Genomic DNA, 16,516 nt, shown 5'->3' with positions numbered 1-16,516 from the left:
CTTGGGTGTGGGCATATAGTCTGGGTGGATGTAGTTTGGGGGCAGTGGAGATCGCGTTTTGGTTAGAGTCCCTGGTTAATTCTCAGGGAGCTTTCTGTGCTTGTTAACCTCTGTGGATGAGGAGTGTGTAGCCGCTGCCAGGTCTTGGAAGGGTGACGATGACATGCGTGTGCATGGGGTGGGAGATGGGATACATTGGGCCACCCCTAACCTGGCCAGTCCGGACTAAGGAGAAATTTTGTGGCTACCAGAAGCCTGCAGCGTTTTTGCAGAGGGCCCTGGGTGGAAATGTCAGGGTCCATAAGGGTCCAAAAGAGCACAATCAAACTTAGGGTAGAGCCCATGGCTGCTCCAGGCCTCAGTGCCTGGGATTCAGTGGGGAGAAAGCAGGTTCTCGTGCATCTTCTCCAACCCCAAGGTTGGTGTGGAGCTGACCTGGAGGGTGCTGGACAGAGGGAGGATGGCAAACAGGAGGCTCCGATCCATCATTGTTGGTGAACAATGAGCCGTCACCACCCTAATTAAAGATGTAATTACAGTAAATACATTCTGGGCTAAGAATGAATGACAGATGGTGGCAAGGCACCTTGTAGACAGCAGCCAGGAGATACTGCCCCATAAAGCTTCCACTTCAAGATGGGGAAGCCCCCTCAGCATCCCCTCCCCAAGCTGCTTCCAGGGTGCCTTGTTGCCTCTGGACAAGGAGCTGTTGGCTCACTCAGGCAGGGACTAAGTCTGGAACTAAGGAGCCAGTGAAGGGCCAGGGGCCAGGGGCCAGGGGCCAGGGCCCTACTGGGGAAATGAATGTAGGGAAAGAGCTGAGACGCCAGGGTAAGGCCTTGGGGCTGGGGCTGGGGGACACTCTCTCAGGCAGGGAAGCAGAGCCAGTAAGCAGATATTTCTGTGAGAGCATGAACACAAAACAGGATTTCAACGCAGGCCTGCTTAAGGTGCATTTGGGCTTTGCAAAGGCCAGAGGGATTGATGGCCACTGACACTTGACCTTAGAGGGAGGTTGCAGGGACAGGAATTGACCCAAAGAAGAGTAACCATAGCAAAGGACTGGTGGGCCATATTGGCTTTCAGGTCTGGCTCAAGCTTCAGGAATCAGTGGAGGCTCTCCTCAGGGCTGGTTCATCCTTAACTGGGGGTTACTAGGTACTGGGCGGGGGACTGGCTCATGAAAGGAGGAGAGTAGTGGGCCTCTCTGATGGAGCTGGCTTCTACAGCTCCCTCCCTCCCAGACCTGGGGCTTGGGACATCCACCTCTGCCTCTTCTTGGGGTATATGGGTTCTGAGGCCTGTTTGTCCCAAGCCCCCATCTCCACATGCCCTCAGGGAACATGAAGAGGAAACCCTGAGCTCAGGGCCAGGATTACTCTGAGGCCAGCCTGAGGGCCACCCACCCCAGGGCTAAGGCGTGAAGGCCTGCCCAGATGACAGGCTCTGTGGCCTCAGCCTCTTGGTCCTATGTGCCACGGTGGCCCTTGGCCACAGTCCTTTGGGGGTGTGGGCTGACCCCAGGGGAGAGAAGGAGAGGTGGAGGGCTGTGTGGAGCCCAGGCAGCAGGCAGAGGGGAGAGAGGGAAGGACACTGACAGCAGAACAAATGCTTGTAATTTTATAACCAATCTCAGTGTGTCCATGGGGGGCCGTTTGTGCCTCCACTCAGGACCAATCAGCCTGACAGAGCTATGAGTCTGCCTGAGTGAATGTGAGCATCTTCCCCGCCCCCCACCCCCCAACACCACTTACTGCAATCTCATTACCTGCCCAGCCCAAGAGCGGCTGGGGCTAAGGGGCCACAGGGAAAGGGGACCTAACCCAAGCTGGAGCAGAGCCAGGCCACAGCCAGGGCTAGGCCACAGCGAGGGCTGGGCCTCGGCCCAGGAAGGCAGGTGAGAAGGCCTTGGGGACTTAGTGTATCAGAGGAGTGGGAAAAGGGAGGCAAAGTCTCAGGAAGCAAAAAACATTTATTAAACAGCCACGGGGTGCTAAGCATTTAGGATACACAGGGCACAAGACCCTGCCCTCAAGGGGCTTACGATCTGTTCAGGGCTGATGGAAAGACTGCAGGTGGACAGACATGGGGGAAGGTGGAGATTGGAAGACGAGGAGCTGAGGGGCAGAGTCCCAGAGCCTCACTGGCATTGGCAAGGGACTGGAGGGAGGGGGTAAGCTGGAGAAGCAGAGGGACCAGAGAAACCTCCAGAGTGCATGAAGAACCAGGGCAGAGACATAGGACATGTGAGAGAGAAATGCCCACCCAAAGAAGGGGGGGGGGGGGCAGCCAGAGGAAGGGCTGCTGGCCAGCAGTGGATATTAAAGGACGGCCTTTCTGGATATCTGGCTCTAGGGATGGCTATGTGCCCATTAGTCTCTTTAATTGTCAAAAATCGAATTTAGTGTCTGGAGGCTGGGCCAGCCTTGGGTTAAATGGAGGGAGGCAGGCCCAAACATAAATCTGCCCTCCCAGCCTGGGCTGGTGCTAATTCTGCAGTTAAGTGAGAGGGTAAGGAAGGCAGGGTGGGATACAGAGGGTTCCTGAGTGCAGGTCTTCTCTGGGTGATCTGCAGGTCAGCCCCATGAAGACGAGCTCCATAAACCCCAAGATTCAGCCTTTGCTCAGTTCTGGAACAGCGCCTGGTCAAGTCAGGCCCTCCTCTCTAGCTGAAGGAAGGGGACTTGTCCTGGGTTTGTTTGGTCAATCCGGGGGAATAACGTCATATATGTGCTGAGTTTGGAACCAGAGTCGTCTTTCATGGTTTTGCTTGACTGGGTTTCTGAAACCATCAGTCCCTTTTCCTGGCCCCACTCAGGCTCTATAATGGCTCATCTCCTGCAAAGTGATTGGGGACAGTCTTTGATTGGCAGTTCATGCTTCCTACATAACATGAGCCTTTAGTGAGGAAGGAGCATAAGGGAATTCACACCATGTTACCAACTGACAGGGCCTCAAGTTCGCTAGGTGACTGCTGGGGATGGCCTTAGTGATGGAGGCCATGTGATGTTCCTATGCAGGTGGATGGACATGGGGGAAGGTGGAGATGGAAGAGAAGGAGCTGAGGGGCAGAATCCCAGAGCCTCACTGGCACTGGCAAGGGACTGGAAGAAGAGCGTAAGCCAGAGGAGCAGAGGGGGAAAGGGTCACTCTTCAGTGGGAAGAAATACTTCCTATAGGGCAAAACCAGCCACTCCTTCCCTGTGCCCAGGCCCCAAACAAGGTGCAGTTTGGAAAGCCCCTGAAGACCTCATGTGGCCCGAGGCAGGGGAGAGCTCTGGGGGTTGGTAATGACCTCACTCCCCTCAGAGCTGCTAATTGAAAGCAAGGGGTGTGGCAGGCTCAGCAGGAGAAGCTGGGAGGCTAAGAGGGTTCCCTGAGAGGTTCTGCTTCCACAGGGGGTGGGGATGGGTGGGGGGAGGAAAACAATTTCTCCTGGCTCCTGCACCATCTCACCAGGCATCCACCGGGCCTCTCCTGCTGCTAACGAAGTGCCTTTAATTAGCAGCCTAATAAAATGCTCTTAATTGGCAAGAGCCAATCAGGAAGAACAGAAGTCTCCTTCCCTTAGTCATTTCTGATGGTGGCACAGCTATATTTAAAGGGGAAAGGGATTCCAGGCCCAGCCTGCCATCAGGAAACTGCCACGGGGGCTAAGTCTTTCAGAGCATGCCCTTGGACTTCATCCTTCCTGGGGAAGAGATCTAACATTGGGCTTGAAGATGAGCTCCATAAACCCCTAGACTCAGCCTGCTCAATTCTGGGCTCAGGAGCCCAAGAGTGAGTGCCACACTGAGTGGATACTAGTGGCTCCACGGCCATCTCTGCTCTTACGTCCCTGCCTCCTCTTTCTAGGATATTGCCTGCCCTGAGTTGCTAGGGAACAGACTTCAGTGTGATCTTCAGCAATGTGGATCCCTTTTCTTGTTCCTCAGGTTCCTCATCTGCAAAATGCTGTGTGCACTGGATGCTCTGATGTTCTTCCAGCTCTAGTAGTGATGGTTCTGCTGGTCTGTCTGCTCTGAAGCCCTGATGTCCACTACCAGTCTGAGAATTCTCTAGTGACCGCCGTGGACAGTCCAGTCCAGGAAAAACAGGCACTGAGACCACAAGGCTGATGGATGCCAAGGAGCTGGCCAAGTGGGAGGAATAGCCATACTAAAAGCCCACAGGTCTAAAATGAGGATAGGTCAATTGTGGTATGGTCCAGCTTGTGATACTAGAGATGGAGAGGACAAAAGAGAGGGAAAGAAAGAGTCCCTTCCTGCCATTGTTTGCAATCTTGTACATATCTCCCTAGGTTTGGTTAAGGAGGGAAGGGGGAGGCTCACTTGGGAGTAGCAATATTACCCCCCAGATCCAGATGGACAATGCTCTGTTCATTTTTACTTTTGGATTCTCTCCGGAAATTGCTACCAAATGTGAACTTACCTGTATATAAACTGGTCAAGTGGATGCAGGGGAAACCTAAATCTTTTTACTGACTGAGGAGACAGAGAAAAATTTAAATTCTGGGCTCAGGTTGGGTTGTAGTTGACTGAGGCTATGATTAAGTCACACATCACAAAGGCTTCAATTTAATTCAAGTGTGAGCACTAACATATGCCGGGACCCCACATTATCACACCATTTAGTCCTGACTTCTCTCAATGTTGTTTCCTCCGTGTCAGGTAATCTTAAAAAGGTATTAAATCCATGATGCATTCCTTGATTTGTATATTTAAACAAGTCATTCTCTTCTGGATGCTGGAGTAAAGAGACAAGACACTTCAAAAATTCAGTTTAAATCTTATATTTGTAATTTAAGTTACTTTTTTCTGAACAATAAAAAAAAAAACAAAACACACTAAATTACCATGATCCTAGGTTGTGAACATATTGACTACACATCACCATGACATAATCACAAAAGTCAAAGCAGTCAATACTTAAAAGAGTCTAGAACAAAGAACTGAACCAACCAAAAGCTCTCAGGGAAGCTCACATTTGTTGCCAGGCCCATCCTCATAGCTGGAATCTATTGAACATCCCTCAGATTGGTCTGCGTTGGGCTTAAATGTTAACTGACTTGGGAAGGTATCATTTCCTTGGTAACCAGAGGTCTAAATATTCTACTCCACCCCTACCATTCTTTTCCTTCAGAGTTCAGGGAAAAGGAACAGGAGGGGAGGTAACACTTTATAAAGTCATTTACTGCATTGATCCTTCACACACACACATACACACACACACACACACACACACCCCACACCCCACACCCAATAAGGAAAGAGCTAAGAGAGCCAGCGGGGCTGGTTGGTAAGCACATATTTCAGACGTCATTGCCTCCAGGAATTTTTAGATCACAGTACCCAACTTCCAACAGGAGAGGTTTCTAAATATCAATGCTTAAATTCCACATGGAATCAGGCAGCCATAATCATGCTTTCTTAGTTTCTCTCCTCAGTTCCAAGGATGCTGAAGTCACAAATGAACTATGTGTAAAGATAAAAAGCAAAACAGCCTGCTTTCCTCTAAGAGATGGCTGTCTCTCTGGCATTAATTATGTTGAAACTCTGGCTAGAGTAGCAGGCTCTGGTCTGTCTGCAGCCAGCCGCATGGACCTGTTAGGGATGAGAGTTATTCTAGGAGAGAGGTGAGGAGGGGAAGGAGAAGCAAGGGCTCCTTTTCATGTTCATGTCCTGGAAGGTCTGTTGAACTCATCTAAATGGGGAAGGAGATCAGAAATGTGGACAAAGCCACCAAAGTCTGATGATCAAAGAATGTGTTGGGCAGAGGGATGGATATTTAAGCGTTCCTTTTCCCACCTGTAAGTACTTTGACTTCCTCAAAAATCAAGTCTGTAGCCTAGCCCCTTAGGTCTGCACTATTCTCATTTGGACTGTTTCCACTCCAGGAAGGAAGATATTGCCATCTAAGGCAAATGGAAGCAGCTAAGAAGGCCAATAATACCACGTTATCTAATCCAACTCTAGGGAAGAAAAAGCAGCCCCAATTATTTCCACTGTTGCCCACCCCACCTCCCTTTACCCCAAGCCCTTTGCTTCCATACGCAATCAAATGCTACATAAGGGAGTAGCCCAATCATAGCTTTTCAGACCAATGGGTACCAGGAAATGGCAAGAGAAAAGGGTGCACATTTTCTTCTCTTCAGCTTTTGATTATACAAAAGGAAAATAAAAAGGGGTTTTATACTTAAGCAAGAAACAGAATGATTTAGGGGTCTTAGCATCTTTTCTAGTTCATAAACAAGTCATGATTACCAGGTTTTACTTGTCAACAGAGTTCCAAAGAGAGCCCCTGTCTCTGAAGGAGTCCCCAGAAACATGTCTGCCAAGGGCCAAGTGTAGAAGGCCTCCCATTCAAAATTCATGTCTGCTTTCAAATTGCACATAATGTAAAAAGATATCCTCAGCAGTGAAAATATACATGTGCTTCAAAGCATGCTGCTTCTATCCAAGTGGCCCTGGTGTTGACTGAGGGGTCACATGTGCCCATAATGGTGCAGGTACATGCACATGCTCCTCATCCGCCTTGGACAGGGCTTCCTCCCATCTTTAAGAAAGGCTTTCTCAGGCTCCACGCTGGAAAATGAACTTTAGTGAGAAAAGATTAATCTACAATGGAGGCAATTCACTTCAGAGCCAAGGGATACCTCCACTTCCTTTTCCACTTCTCTATTATACGTGTTGAGACTTTCTTTGTTTCTCTTTTCTTTTACAAAAGGTCAAACTTTACATTCATGCTAGCCCAGTTGGGGATTAGCGATAATCAATTCCCACTGAAATCATGCAGAGATGGTAAGTGGGGTTTACCTTCTCTGGAAATGAACTTCTACTTACCTGATTATTTCTTCTACAATGAACTGGTAAATGACCCCCACAGCTGACAAATGTGAACAATTCAAGTTTTTCAGACCACTTAACTTCATTCCCATTTTCATCAACAGTAGAGAGGACAACTTGTAGAATATCTTCAACTGAGCTAATAGCTCCAGATCTGCAGGGTCCACTCTCGATCTCATTTATGATGTGCTGGACAAACTTCAAAACAGTCTTAGGAAAAACAGACCTTCAGCTTAATCTAGATAGAAGAGCAAAACCCTGGGCACCAATGAAAATTCAACAGCTCCCACTTTGAACAGCAGCATATAATAGAAAGGCTAGTAAAGTTATGGCTACAGGACAGTATTTTGAAACAGCTAGAAATCCATGCCTCTTTAATGTTTGACCCGTATGTTTTTCAGGGCTGCCTGCCTTGACCTGTAGCAAAATCCTTAACCAATCAAAAAAGCCATTCATAATCAATACAACAGACAAGGAACCCTGGTTGTGGCTAAATAGAAAACATTTCTCTGTAGCTTTTGGGAGTTGGGAAGGGGATTATATTCAGAAAATACCTTCTAGGTAATGATGCGTCATTACACTGGGAAATACTTTCTGAATATAACCGAGAACCAAAAGCTTAAAAGTACTCTTAAAGCAGGAAAGGAAAAATGCATATGCATAACCTGCCTCTCATTACAAAATAACATTCAGTCTAGGTATCTTTTGGGAAAAGAGCATAACTTCTTGCAAATCAGAGGGAAGAATGAAGATGCCTTTCTCTCCCCATCTTTGCATGAACTACTAAAGGTGGCCTGGCTTTGAGGTCACCTGCAATTGGCTTCCATTCTGCTGTTTTTAGAGCAGTTGATTAAAAAGTGGCTTCCTTTAACTCAGCTGTTTTGATTAGGAATGGAAACAATGGGCCTGACTGCCCAGCTTCCTAGGGAAACTTGAGACTGCAGTGTGGCCTTGGGGCCTTTGGTGGGTATGCCCAAGCCATGTAAGGTGACTCAGGCAGTCCACTCATGCATTAACAGTATACCCTGTGCTTCCAGGTTGGTGTGGCAAATGTGCCCTTTGAAGCCCACTGGCTTGAAAGCCCAGACAGCTGCCTTCCCAGTGGCCATGCTAGCCTGGTCATTGGTGAGGTCCATTTGTTTATGCTGTCCTCCAACTGCCAGAGAAATTTTATTGGTTAGGGAGGTAGAGGCCAAATAAGGCCAGGAGGAAGGAGAAAAGGAAAGAGAAGGCGATTTCTGCCCTACTAATAAATCCTGTGTGCCAAACTTCACCCTGATCCCCTCTCTCTGGCAGCTCTGCCCTTTTGTGAATAGCAGGTTTGGGAAAAGCAGAAAGTTCTGCAGTACAAAGTTGAGGTGCTAGATTGAATTTCGAGAGATTGTATTTATGGGCTAAATGAAACAGAAATCAGATTTTACTCCTGACCATCTCATAAGCTATCCTGATGTGGTCTTGGCAAAGATACAGGCACTCGGATGCTCACATGCCCTGATGAGGAAATCAGAGACATGAACCATTATTCAGAATGCACTGAGAGACTGGCCCTGGCCATTTCAAACCTTTCTGTAGGCTGAGCTTTACCAGTGATTTAAGATGAACTACAATGCTCTTTATTACACATCTAATTGTTAATGAGAGGAAATGCAATCAGCAACTCCTTTCCACACTCTACATGGAATCGGGGAGACTGCTGAGTTCCGATAAGATGCAGCCATTGATGGAGCCCAGGAAATTTCTGCCTTTTTTTTTTTTTCCAGTGAGGGGCAGGGGAGGAGTGTGAGAAGAAGGAGGAAAAGAGAGAAGAACTGTCAATATGAGGAGAGTACCATGTCCAAGAATCCACACAGGTCACTTGCAGCAAAAGCCTGGATTTGAAATTTTGACTGAACAGCCTTTGACTCTTTCAAGCGTTGCATTTTCTCCCTGATTTGCCTCATTCTAACTGAGGCCACTCTCTTCACACACTTTCTTTTGAGTGGAGTAGAGAAACAGGTAGGAGGGGAAGAGGGACAGAAACAGAGAAAGAGGAGGAAAGAGGCCCAATCTTCCAGAGTGGGCATTCTTGGTTTTTCTCTTTCTTTCTTGCCCCAGAACTATACAGAGAGCTCTGGCTTCTCCTAAGCATGAAGGAGTGGGCTGATCTTGCCAGATGCCAACACTCTCGCAGTTCACAGGAGACCCTGGGGCTTCCTGGCTTGAAGCTGTATCCCCTTGGTCCCCAGAAGTGAGTCTCTCCTAGTAGACTACAAAGGGAAACTAGTTCTGCTTAACGCAAAGCAAAAGAGATTCTGGCAAAACACTAAATATATTTATAGGTCATCTTTGTCTGGAACCCATGGGGCAAAACAGGTGCAGATGGGAAAGGAGGAGGGAAGGGGACATGAGGTTTCAAAGTTCTAATCATTCAGGAAAGTTAAAAGACATCTTCTGATAGCAGCATGGAAGTTATCAGCTGTGCTGAGTAGACCATCCTGGGTCGACTGCAGACCAACTGTGTCCCAACAGGAGTCTCAAAGCCCAGTTCCTCAGCTAGTCCAGGGAAACTGGGTAGGAGTTTGATCTTTACTGTTGTTGCTTGTCCTGGTATTGGCAGATACATTAAATACCGCAACTTTAATTAGTCCTGCGTGAAAACAGAGCAAATAGTCATTACCCCTTTTCCTATATTTTTCACTTGCTCTAAGAGGAAAAGAATGTCAACTTAGCTGTTGGTTGGGAGAAGCTAAGTTCTTCCTAATGCCTCCTCTCTGCCACTGCTTTGCAGGCGCTTCTGTCAAAGACCACATGGTCTGTAAGGGGAATTTACTCCAAAGGCTGGGTCACATGCTCAGAGCCACAGTGTTCCAGCAGCTTAACTCCGATGCCTTGAGATTAGGACTGACCACAGTTAGCTTCAGATCAAGTTTTGATCTGCTCCCCAGCAACAGAAGAGCAGTTAAGGATAGCTCTGAGGTTCTGCCCCTGAATGGCCATGAGCATTGGGGTGTCACTGACAGAAGTGAGGGCGTCAGGTGAAGCTGGTCTTGTTTGGCGGGAGGGTGCTGCTGGTGCAGATGAGGGGCAAGTCTGATGGTAGATGTGCTGCACTAGGAGTACTCCTGTGGCTTCAAGGACAGGTTGGAATGTGGCCTGGAGATGAAAGCAGAGATTGGGACTGGAGATACAATGTGAGAATCATCTACACTGAGACGAGAGCTGAAGCTTTGGGAATAGATAAGGCAACCAAAGGAGGGGCACTGAAATGGAAGACTTAAAACAGACCCTTAGGGTCATCTATGCATTAGAGGTGAAAGGAGGAAGGACAAATAAACAACCAGTGAGCCAGGTAAAATATTAAAAGTGGTAAAATGTCACAGAAGATAATTTTGCCAAAAGGAGAGGATCGGTGCATGATGATTACAACATTAATGACAACTTTTTACTGGGGGCTGGTTATGTGGTAGGTTCTGTGCTAAGCACTAAGCTTTTTAACTATATTATATCAATGCAATCCTTACCACAGCTCCGAGGCAGGTATTACAACCCTCATTTTACTAATAAGGAAATCTAAGATTCTGGGAAGTGACTTGCCTAAGGTCACACAAGTAGGAAATGCCTGAGTTAGGATTCCCACCCAGGCGTGTCTGACTTAGTCTATGTTCTTGCTAGAACAGTGAGCACCAAAGCAAGCCTGGCAAGGCACAGACCATTCCAATCAGAAGAAAAACACCATGCAAACACATGCAGAAAAGAGTAGTAAATGTGCACTTCTGTCATATGAACTGAGGCAACTGTGGAAATGAGAAATCACAATTTATGTTTATGTGCAGTTTTTCCCTAGCCATGTGTATTTTTTTCTTTTTTAATATTTCTATTGATAAATGTTTACACACATACATTCCATACATGGTTACAATCAATGGCTCACAATATCATTACATAGTTGGGTACTCATCACCACGATCATTTTTTAGAACATTTGTATCACTCCAGAAATAGAAATGAAAATGAAAAAAAAAAAAAAACAAACCTCACACTTACACTCCCTCTCATTGACCACTAGTATTTCCATCTACCCAATTTATTTTACCCTTTGTCCCTGCTATTATTTATTTATTCTTTATCCATATATTTTTTACTCATCTATCTACACCCTGGATAAAAGGAGCAACCTCTCAACTCTGTTTGAAATCTCTCAGCCATTGAAACTTTATTTTGTCTCCTTTCTCTCTTCCCCCTTTTGGTCAAGAAGGCGTTCTCAATCCCTTGCTGCTGGGTCCTGACCTTATCCCAGGAGTTCTGTCCCATGTTGCCAGGGAGATTTACACCCCTGGAAGTCATGCCCCATGTATGGGGGGAGAGCAGTGAGTTCACCTGCTGAATTGGCTTAGAGAGAGAAGCTACATTTTGAGCAACAATAGAGGTTTTCTGGGGGTGACTCTTAGGCCTAATTTTAAATATGCTTAGTCTATCCTTTGCAGGAGCAATTTTCATAGGAGTGAACCCCAAGATCGAGGACTCAGACTATCTGGTTGTTCCCACTGCTTGAGAGAATATCGGAAATTCTCCAAATGGGAACGCTGAATATTTCCTCCTTTGTCCCCAGCCCCCAAGGGGACCTTGCACATACTTCTTTATTCACTGCTCAACTTACTCTGAGATAACCATGTATTTTTGAGGTGGATGGAATACCAGGTATCTGAATATACCGTAATTTAGACATCCTGAATATTTTAGGATCTCTCCCTGCCTGAGAGAAAGGTCGGAGACTTGACTAGAAGGATACACGGAGTTCTCACCAACTTTCTGGTCTTTTTTGGAGGAGAGAAGGTGGGAGAAGGATAAGGATAAAAAAGCTAGATTTTAAACCTGAACAACACTAACAATTTAGAGCTCTGGGATGTCAGAGTGATATTTTACCAAGGGATTTTCCCATCCACATATGATTATCTACTTGGCTTAAAGGTTCTCTATTGTAGATACTGGATTGATCTGGAAACTACAAAATAACAAACTTTTGAGTCATTAAGTCAAATTTTTCAAATCTCATTTTCATAACAAGTCTATTAGTTAGACAGGAAAGGAATTATTAGTTTCACTATACAAGTAGGACCCCAGAATCATCTAGAAACTGTAGGTGCCTACTGTGATGAAAGGCAGCATGCAATGCAGGAGCCCCAAGCCCTCTCTCACCTTATCTGCCTTCTCTGCTTTACAGGATTTGGTGAGATAATGAACAAGGGAGTACTCAGTGTACTAGGAGCAGCTTATAGCCAATATTCCATCTCCCACCTGCAGTACTCTGTAGATAATTCTTTATCATACCTGGGCAAATATGAGGTCAGTGTATGATTATTTATCTGGAGATATAGGTGTATGTTCGAGAAGGAGAGCGGGGGGGTTCAGCTTGGGCAGATGGATCATTTAGGAAGTCCCAGATGAGAATTGTGTCATCATGTGAACTACTGACAATCTGGAATTCATCAAACTGGAGCCGGAAAACTCTTCCAGAATGCTCCTACAGAAGCAAAAAACAACAAATTCATATAATTGACATCTGCTTATAGGATCTTGCCTCAAGAAATCATCAGGGTTTCTTTGTTTCCAGAAAATATAGCCCATATCTTTAGCAAGACAATCTCTGCTCCTTCTCACATAGGTAGCAATAGGTGGAATGATATAAGAGGGTAAAAATTTGAACTGCTCAAAATCAAAAGGACATTAATTCAGCAAAATGTCAAAAGAGGAGTCTACAGCAACACCAGGGAGTGTTGATAATATTCTCTACCAGTTAGTTGTTTCAAGAATACAGACAGAAAACTAAATTGGCTAAAGGGTGCTTACTTTGGCAGCACACATACTAATTTAGCTAAAGGCACAATGGAAAAAGTCAAATACTAGGCAGGGACTTCATACAAAATCAACGTAAAAGTCACTGTAGCTGAGACATGTTAAACAATAAGCTAGTTTCTCATCGCCAACTTTCCTTGGCTTTGGCTGGAGGAAAGCATTCCTCAGAATCTTCTTGGCCTTATACTCTGTCTCTTTGGGTTGCTAAGAAGGAAAGGGTTGGTGAGTAATAATCGGTAGTATGATGGTAACGGCTCCCCCCAACTTGCAGAAGCGTTTATAGATTTTCTATAACGTTAAAAATTCCTACCATGATTAAATTTAAGCTACCTACTTGCAATCAACTTGCAATATTTATCAGAGTTTAACAATTGGCGGTCATGAGTAGGCATGAGCCAGCGCTAGTTCACAACTACCTTTTCACCTACCACCTATCCTGATGAAAACGTATATTACTTCTAGCATCCCAGGAGGTATTCTTATTCCCTTTCCTAGCCAATATTACCCTCCCCCCAATGCTTTCATCATCAATTCATTTTGCCTGTCCTTGAACTTCATATAAATAAACTCATACAGTATGTAATCTTTTCTTCTACTCAATGTTTTATCTGTGAGATTTATTTATGCTGCCTCATGTAACAGTAGTTCATACTTTTTAGTGGTAGTTGATATTTCATTTTATGAACATATCACCATTTATTTACATAATCTCCTGTTGGTGTATATATAGACTGATAACAGTTTTTGGCAACTATAAATAAAGCTGCTATGAAGATTTAAGTAATTGTCTTTGGATGGACCACACTCATTTCATCTAGGAGTAGAATTGCTGGACCATACAGTAGGTATATGGTTAGATTTAGTAGACACTACCAAACAGTTTTATTTTTTTAATTTATTTTTTATTATCAAACCAAAATAACATACAAACATGAACATCCTTAACATACAAACATTCTGTGCATGGTGTACAATCAATGGCTCACAATATCATCACTTTGTAGTATATTCATCACCATGATCATTTTTTAGAACATTTGCATCACTCCAGAAAAAGAAATAAAAAGAAAAAAGAAAAAACTCATACAAACCATACTCCTTACCCCTCCCAATCATTGACCACTAGTATTTCCATTTACTCAATATATTTTAACCTTTGTTTCCCCTATTTTTTTCTATACTCCTTAGAACTCCCTTTCATTGTTTTCAAAACACGCCAAACAGTTTTTTAATATTGTACCAATTTACACTCCCATCAGCAAAGTATCAGAGCTCCAGTTATTCCACATCTTCAATTTATACTGACAATTTTTTTTTTCTTTTTTGCATGGGCAGGTACCAGGAACCGAACAATCTTTTTAATTTTAGCCATTCTGGTAGGTTTGTAGTGGTTATTTTATTGTAGTTCTAATTTGCATTTTTCTGATGACTAATGAAGTTGAATACTTTTTAAAAATATGCTTTGTATTAGCCTTATAGTTTTTTTAAAAGTCAGGTTTATTGAGATACAATTCATATACAGTAAAATTCATCTATTTTAGGTATATAACGAGGCTTGACAAAAAGTTGTATCACTACTGCCAGAATCAAGTGATAAAATATTGTTCCCATCACCAAAAATTCCTTTGTGTCCCTCTGTAGATAATCCTCTTCCCCAATATCAATTCCTATGGCAACCATTGATGTGTTCTGTCCCTATAATTTTGAGGTTATCTAAATGAAATCATACAGCATGCAGTTGTATGATAAATTTGGCTTTTTTCACTCAGTATAATACATCTATGATTCATCTACGTTGTTGCATGTGCCAGTGATCCCCTTGTTCAGAAGAACCACTACTGTTTACCCATTTACCAGTCAATGGACATGGGGTTATTTCCAGTTTGTGGTGGTTATGAATAAAGCTGCTATAAACAACTGTATATAAGTATTTGTGTGCCCACAGATTTTCATTTGCCTTGGGTAATGATCTTGGAGTGGGACTTTGGGTCATTTGGTAAGTGTATGTTTAACTTGATAAGCAACTGCCAAACTGTTTTCCCATTTTTGCAATCTTACCAGCAACAAATGAAAAGTTATAGCTGCTCACTCCACATCTTTACTAGCACCAGGTACTATCCATTTTTTTAATTTTAGCCATTCTAAGAGGTTGTAGTGGTATCTCATTTTAGTTTAAATTTTCATTTCCTTAATTACAAATGATGTTGTGCATCTTGCCATGTGCTTATTTTGCCATCCATATATATTTTTTTGTAAAATATTTGCTCAAATCTTTCTTTCATCTCTTTATTGTACTCATTTTTTAATTTAATACCCTATCAGCTGGTTTCTCTCTTCTAGTCTTGCACTAGCCCTACTGCTATTGTAATCTTTTGCAGGTGTATTCAGATCGTCTGATTCCTCTGTTCAAAATCTTCAAATGTGATCCTACCTGACTGGAGGAAACAGTCATAGCTTCTACCAGTCTACAAGGCCCTCCCCAGAGTGTCCTGTACCTCCACCACTGCTCTGACCTCATCTCTAACACTTTCCTCTTGCTCACTCTATTTCAACTACACGGGCTTCCTTGTTGTACCTCAGCAGCATACCTCAGCAATCCAGGGCCTTTGTGCTTGCTAACCCTTTTCTCTGGATCACTGTTGCTCCAGATAACTGAATGGCTTTTATTTCTCTCCCTTTCAGTTCATGCTCAAGTATCACCCAATCTGAGAGACCCTTCCTGGTTCCAGTATATGAAAATAAGATTCCCATCACTCTATTCTTCTTAGCCTGATATTTCTTCTTAGAACTTACTGCCCTACCCTCACTTTAACTTTTTATTTTAATATTTCAAACTTTTTAGAAAAGTTGCAAGAAAAGCAAAAAATGTATACCTTTCACCACATTTCAGTTGATAACATTTCACCACATTTTCTTTATCGTTCTTTCTCTTCACACATGCACACACACAATATTTTCTTTCTGAACCAACTGAGATTAAGTTGCAGAGATAATGGCTCATTACTACTAAATGCTTCAGTATGTATTTCCTAAAAGACAAGGACACTCCTATCTAGTAGCCATATGCCACTATCAAAACCAGGAAATTAGCATTGATATAATACTATCACTGTATCTATTCAAATTTTGCCAAAACTCCAATAGCAAGTGTCCTTCAGTTAAATGTAAATAAATAAATAAATACCACCACCACCCCTCATTTTCTCTAGGATCCTGAATTCAGGATCACATGTCACATGTAGTTGTCATATCTCTTTAATCTACTTTAAACTGGTATAGTTCCTCAGTCTTTCCTTATCTTTTATGATATTTTTGATACAGGTCAGTTATTTTGTAAAATGACCTTTAGTTTGTATTTGGCTTATATTTCCCCACAGAGATTCTGGTTATACATCTTTGGCAGGAACACCAAAGAAGTAACATTCTTCTCAGTGCAGCAGATCACGAGGCACGTGATGCCAATTTGTTCTTTGATTTAATTTTGTTAACTTTGATCACTTGATTCAGGTAGTGTTTGTTAAATTTCTTAACTGCAAAGGCTCTCTTTTCTCCTTTGGAAAATAGTAAGTATTTTGTGGTAAGTACTTTGAGATCGTTCATGTAAGTATCCTGTTACTCAACAAATTTTCACCCACTCCTTTGCTCAGTCTTACCGAAAATATTATAATTATGATGGCTGCCAAATGATGATTTTCTCATCCTATCATTCTTTCCATATTTACCAATAAGGACTCATGGATTTTTACTTTGTTCAATCAGTTATTACTATAATTCAAGTAATATTGTTTAATTTGATGCTCAAATTGAGCCAAACTTGGTCACTAAGAGCCCCTTCAATT

General features: G+C 43.7%; 1 protein-coding gene across 24 annotated transcripts in view; it reads right to left on the bottom strand.

Annotated features, from left to right (window-relative positions):
• Nucleotides 1–4,107: 4,107 nt before the first annotated feature.
• The window catches only part of BTRC (beta-transducin repeat containing E3 ubiquitin protein ligase), a 265,091-nt gene continuing 252,682 nt past the window's right edge, over nt 4,108–16,516 (bottom strand). For 7 of the 24 annotated variants that reach the window (XM_077125785.1, XM_077125788.1, XM_077125792.1 and 4 more), the window contains 2 exons: nt 12,153–12,345; nt 4,818–9,977 (listed from right to left, as the gene is read on the bottom strand). In XM_077125785.1, coding sequence (XP_076981900.1) covers nt 12,184–12,345 — 162 coding nt within the window. In that variant the 3' untranslated portion in view covers nt 4,818–9,977; nt 12,153–12,183. Of the gene's footprint in view, nt 4,747–4,816; nt 9,978–12,152; nt 12,346–15,550; nt 15,707–16,516 lie in introns of those variants that run through there. The other 17 variants (XM_077125783.1, XM_077125771.1, XM_077125782.1 and 14 more) reach the window with 8 other exon arrangements.

This window comes from Tamandua tetradactyla, chromosome 13 (genome assembly GCF_023851605.1).
Source record: "Tamandua tetradactyla isolate mTamTet1 chromosome 13, mTamTet1.pri, whole genome shotgun sequence".
Classification (NCBI taxonomy): domain Eukaryota; kingdom Metazoa; phylum Chordata; class Mammalia; order Pilosa; family Myrmecophagidae; genus Tamandua; species Tamandua tetradactyla.
The sequence above is the reverse complement of the archived record's forward strand: the minus strand, read 5'-3'. Positions and strand labels throughout refer to the sequence as shown.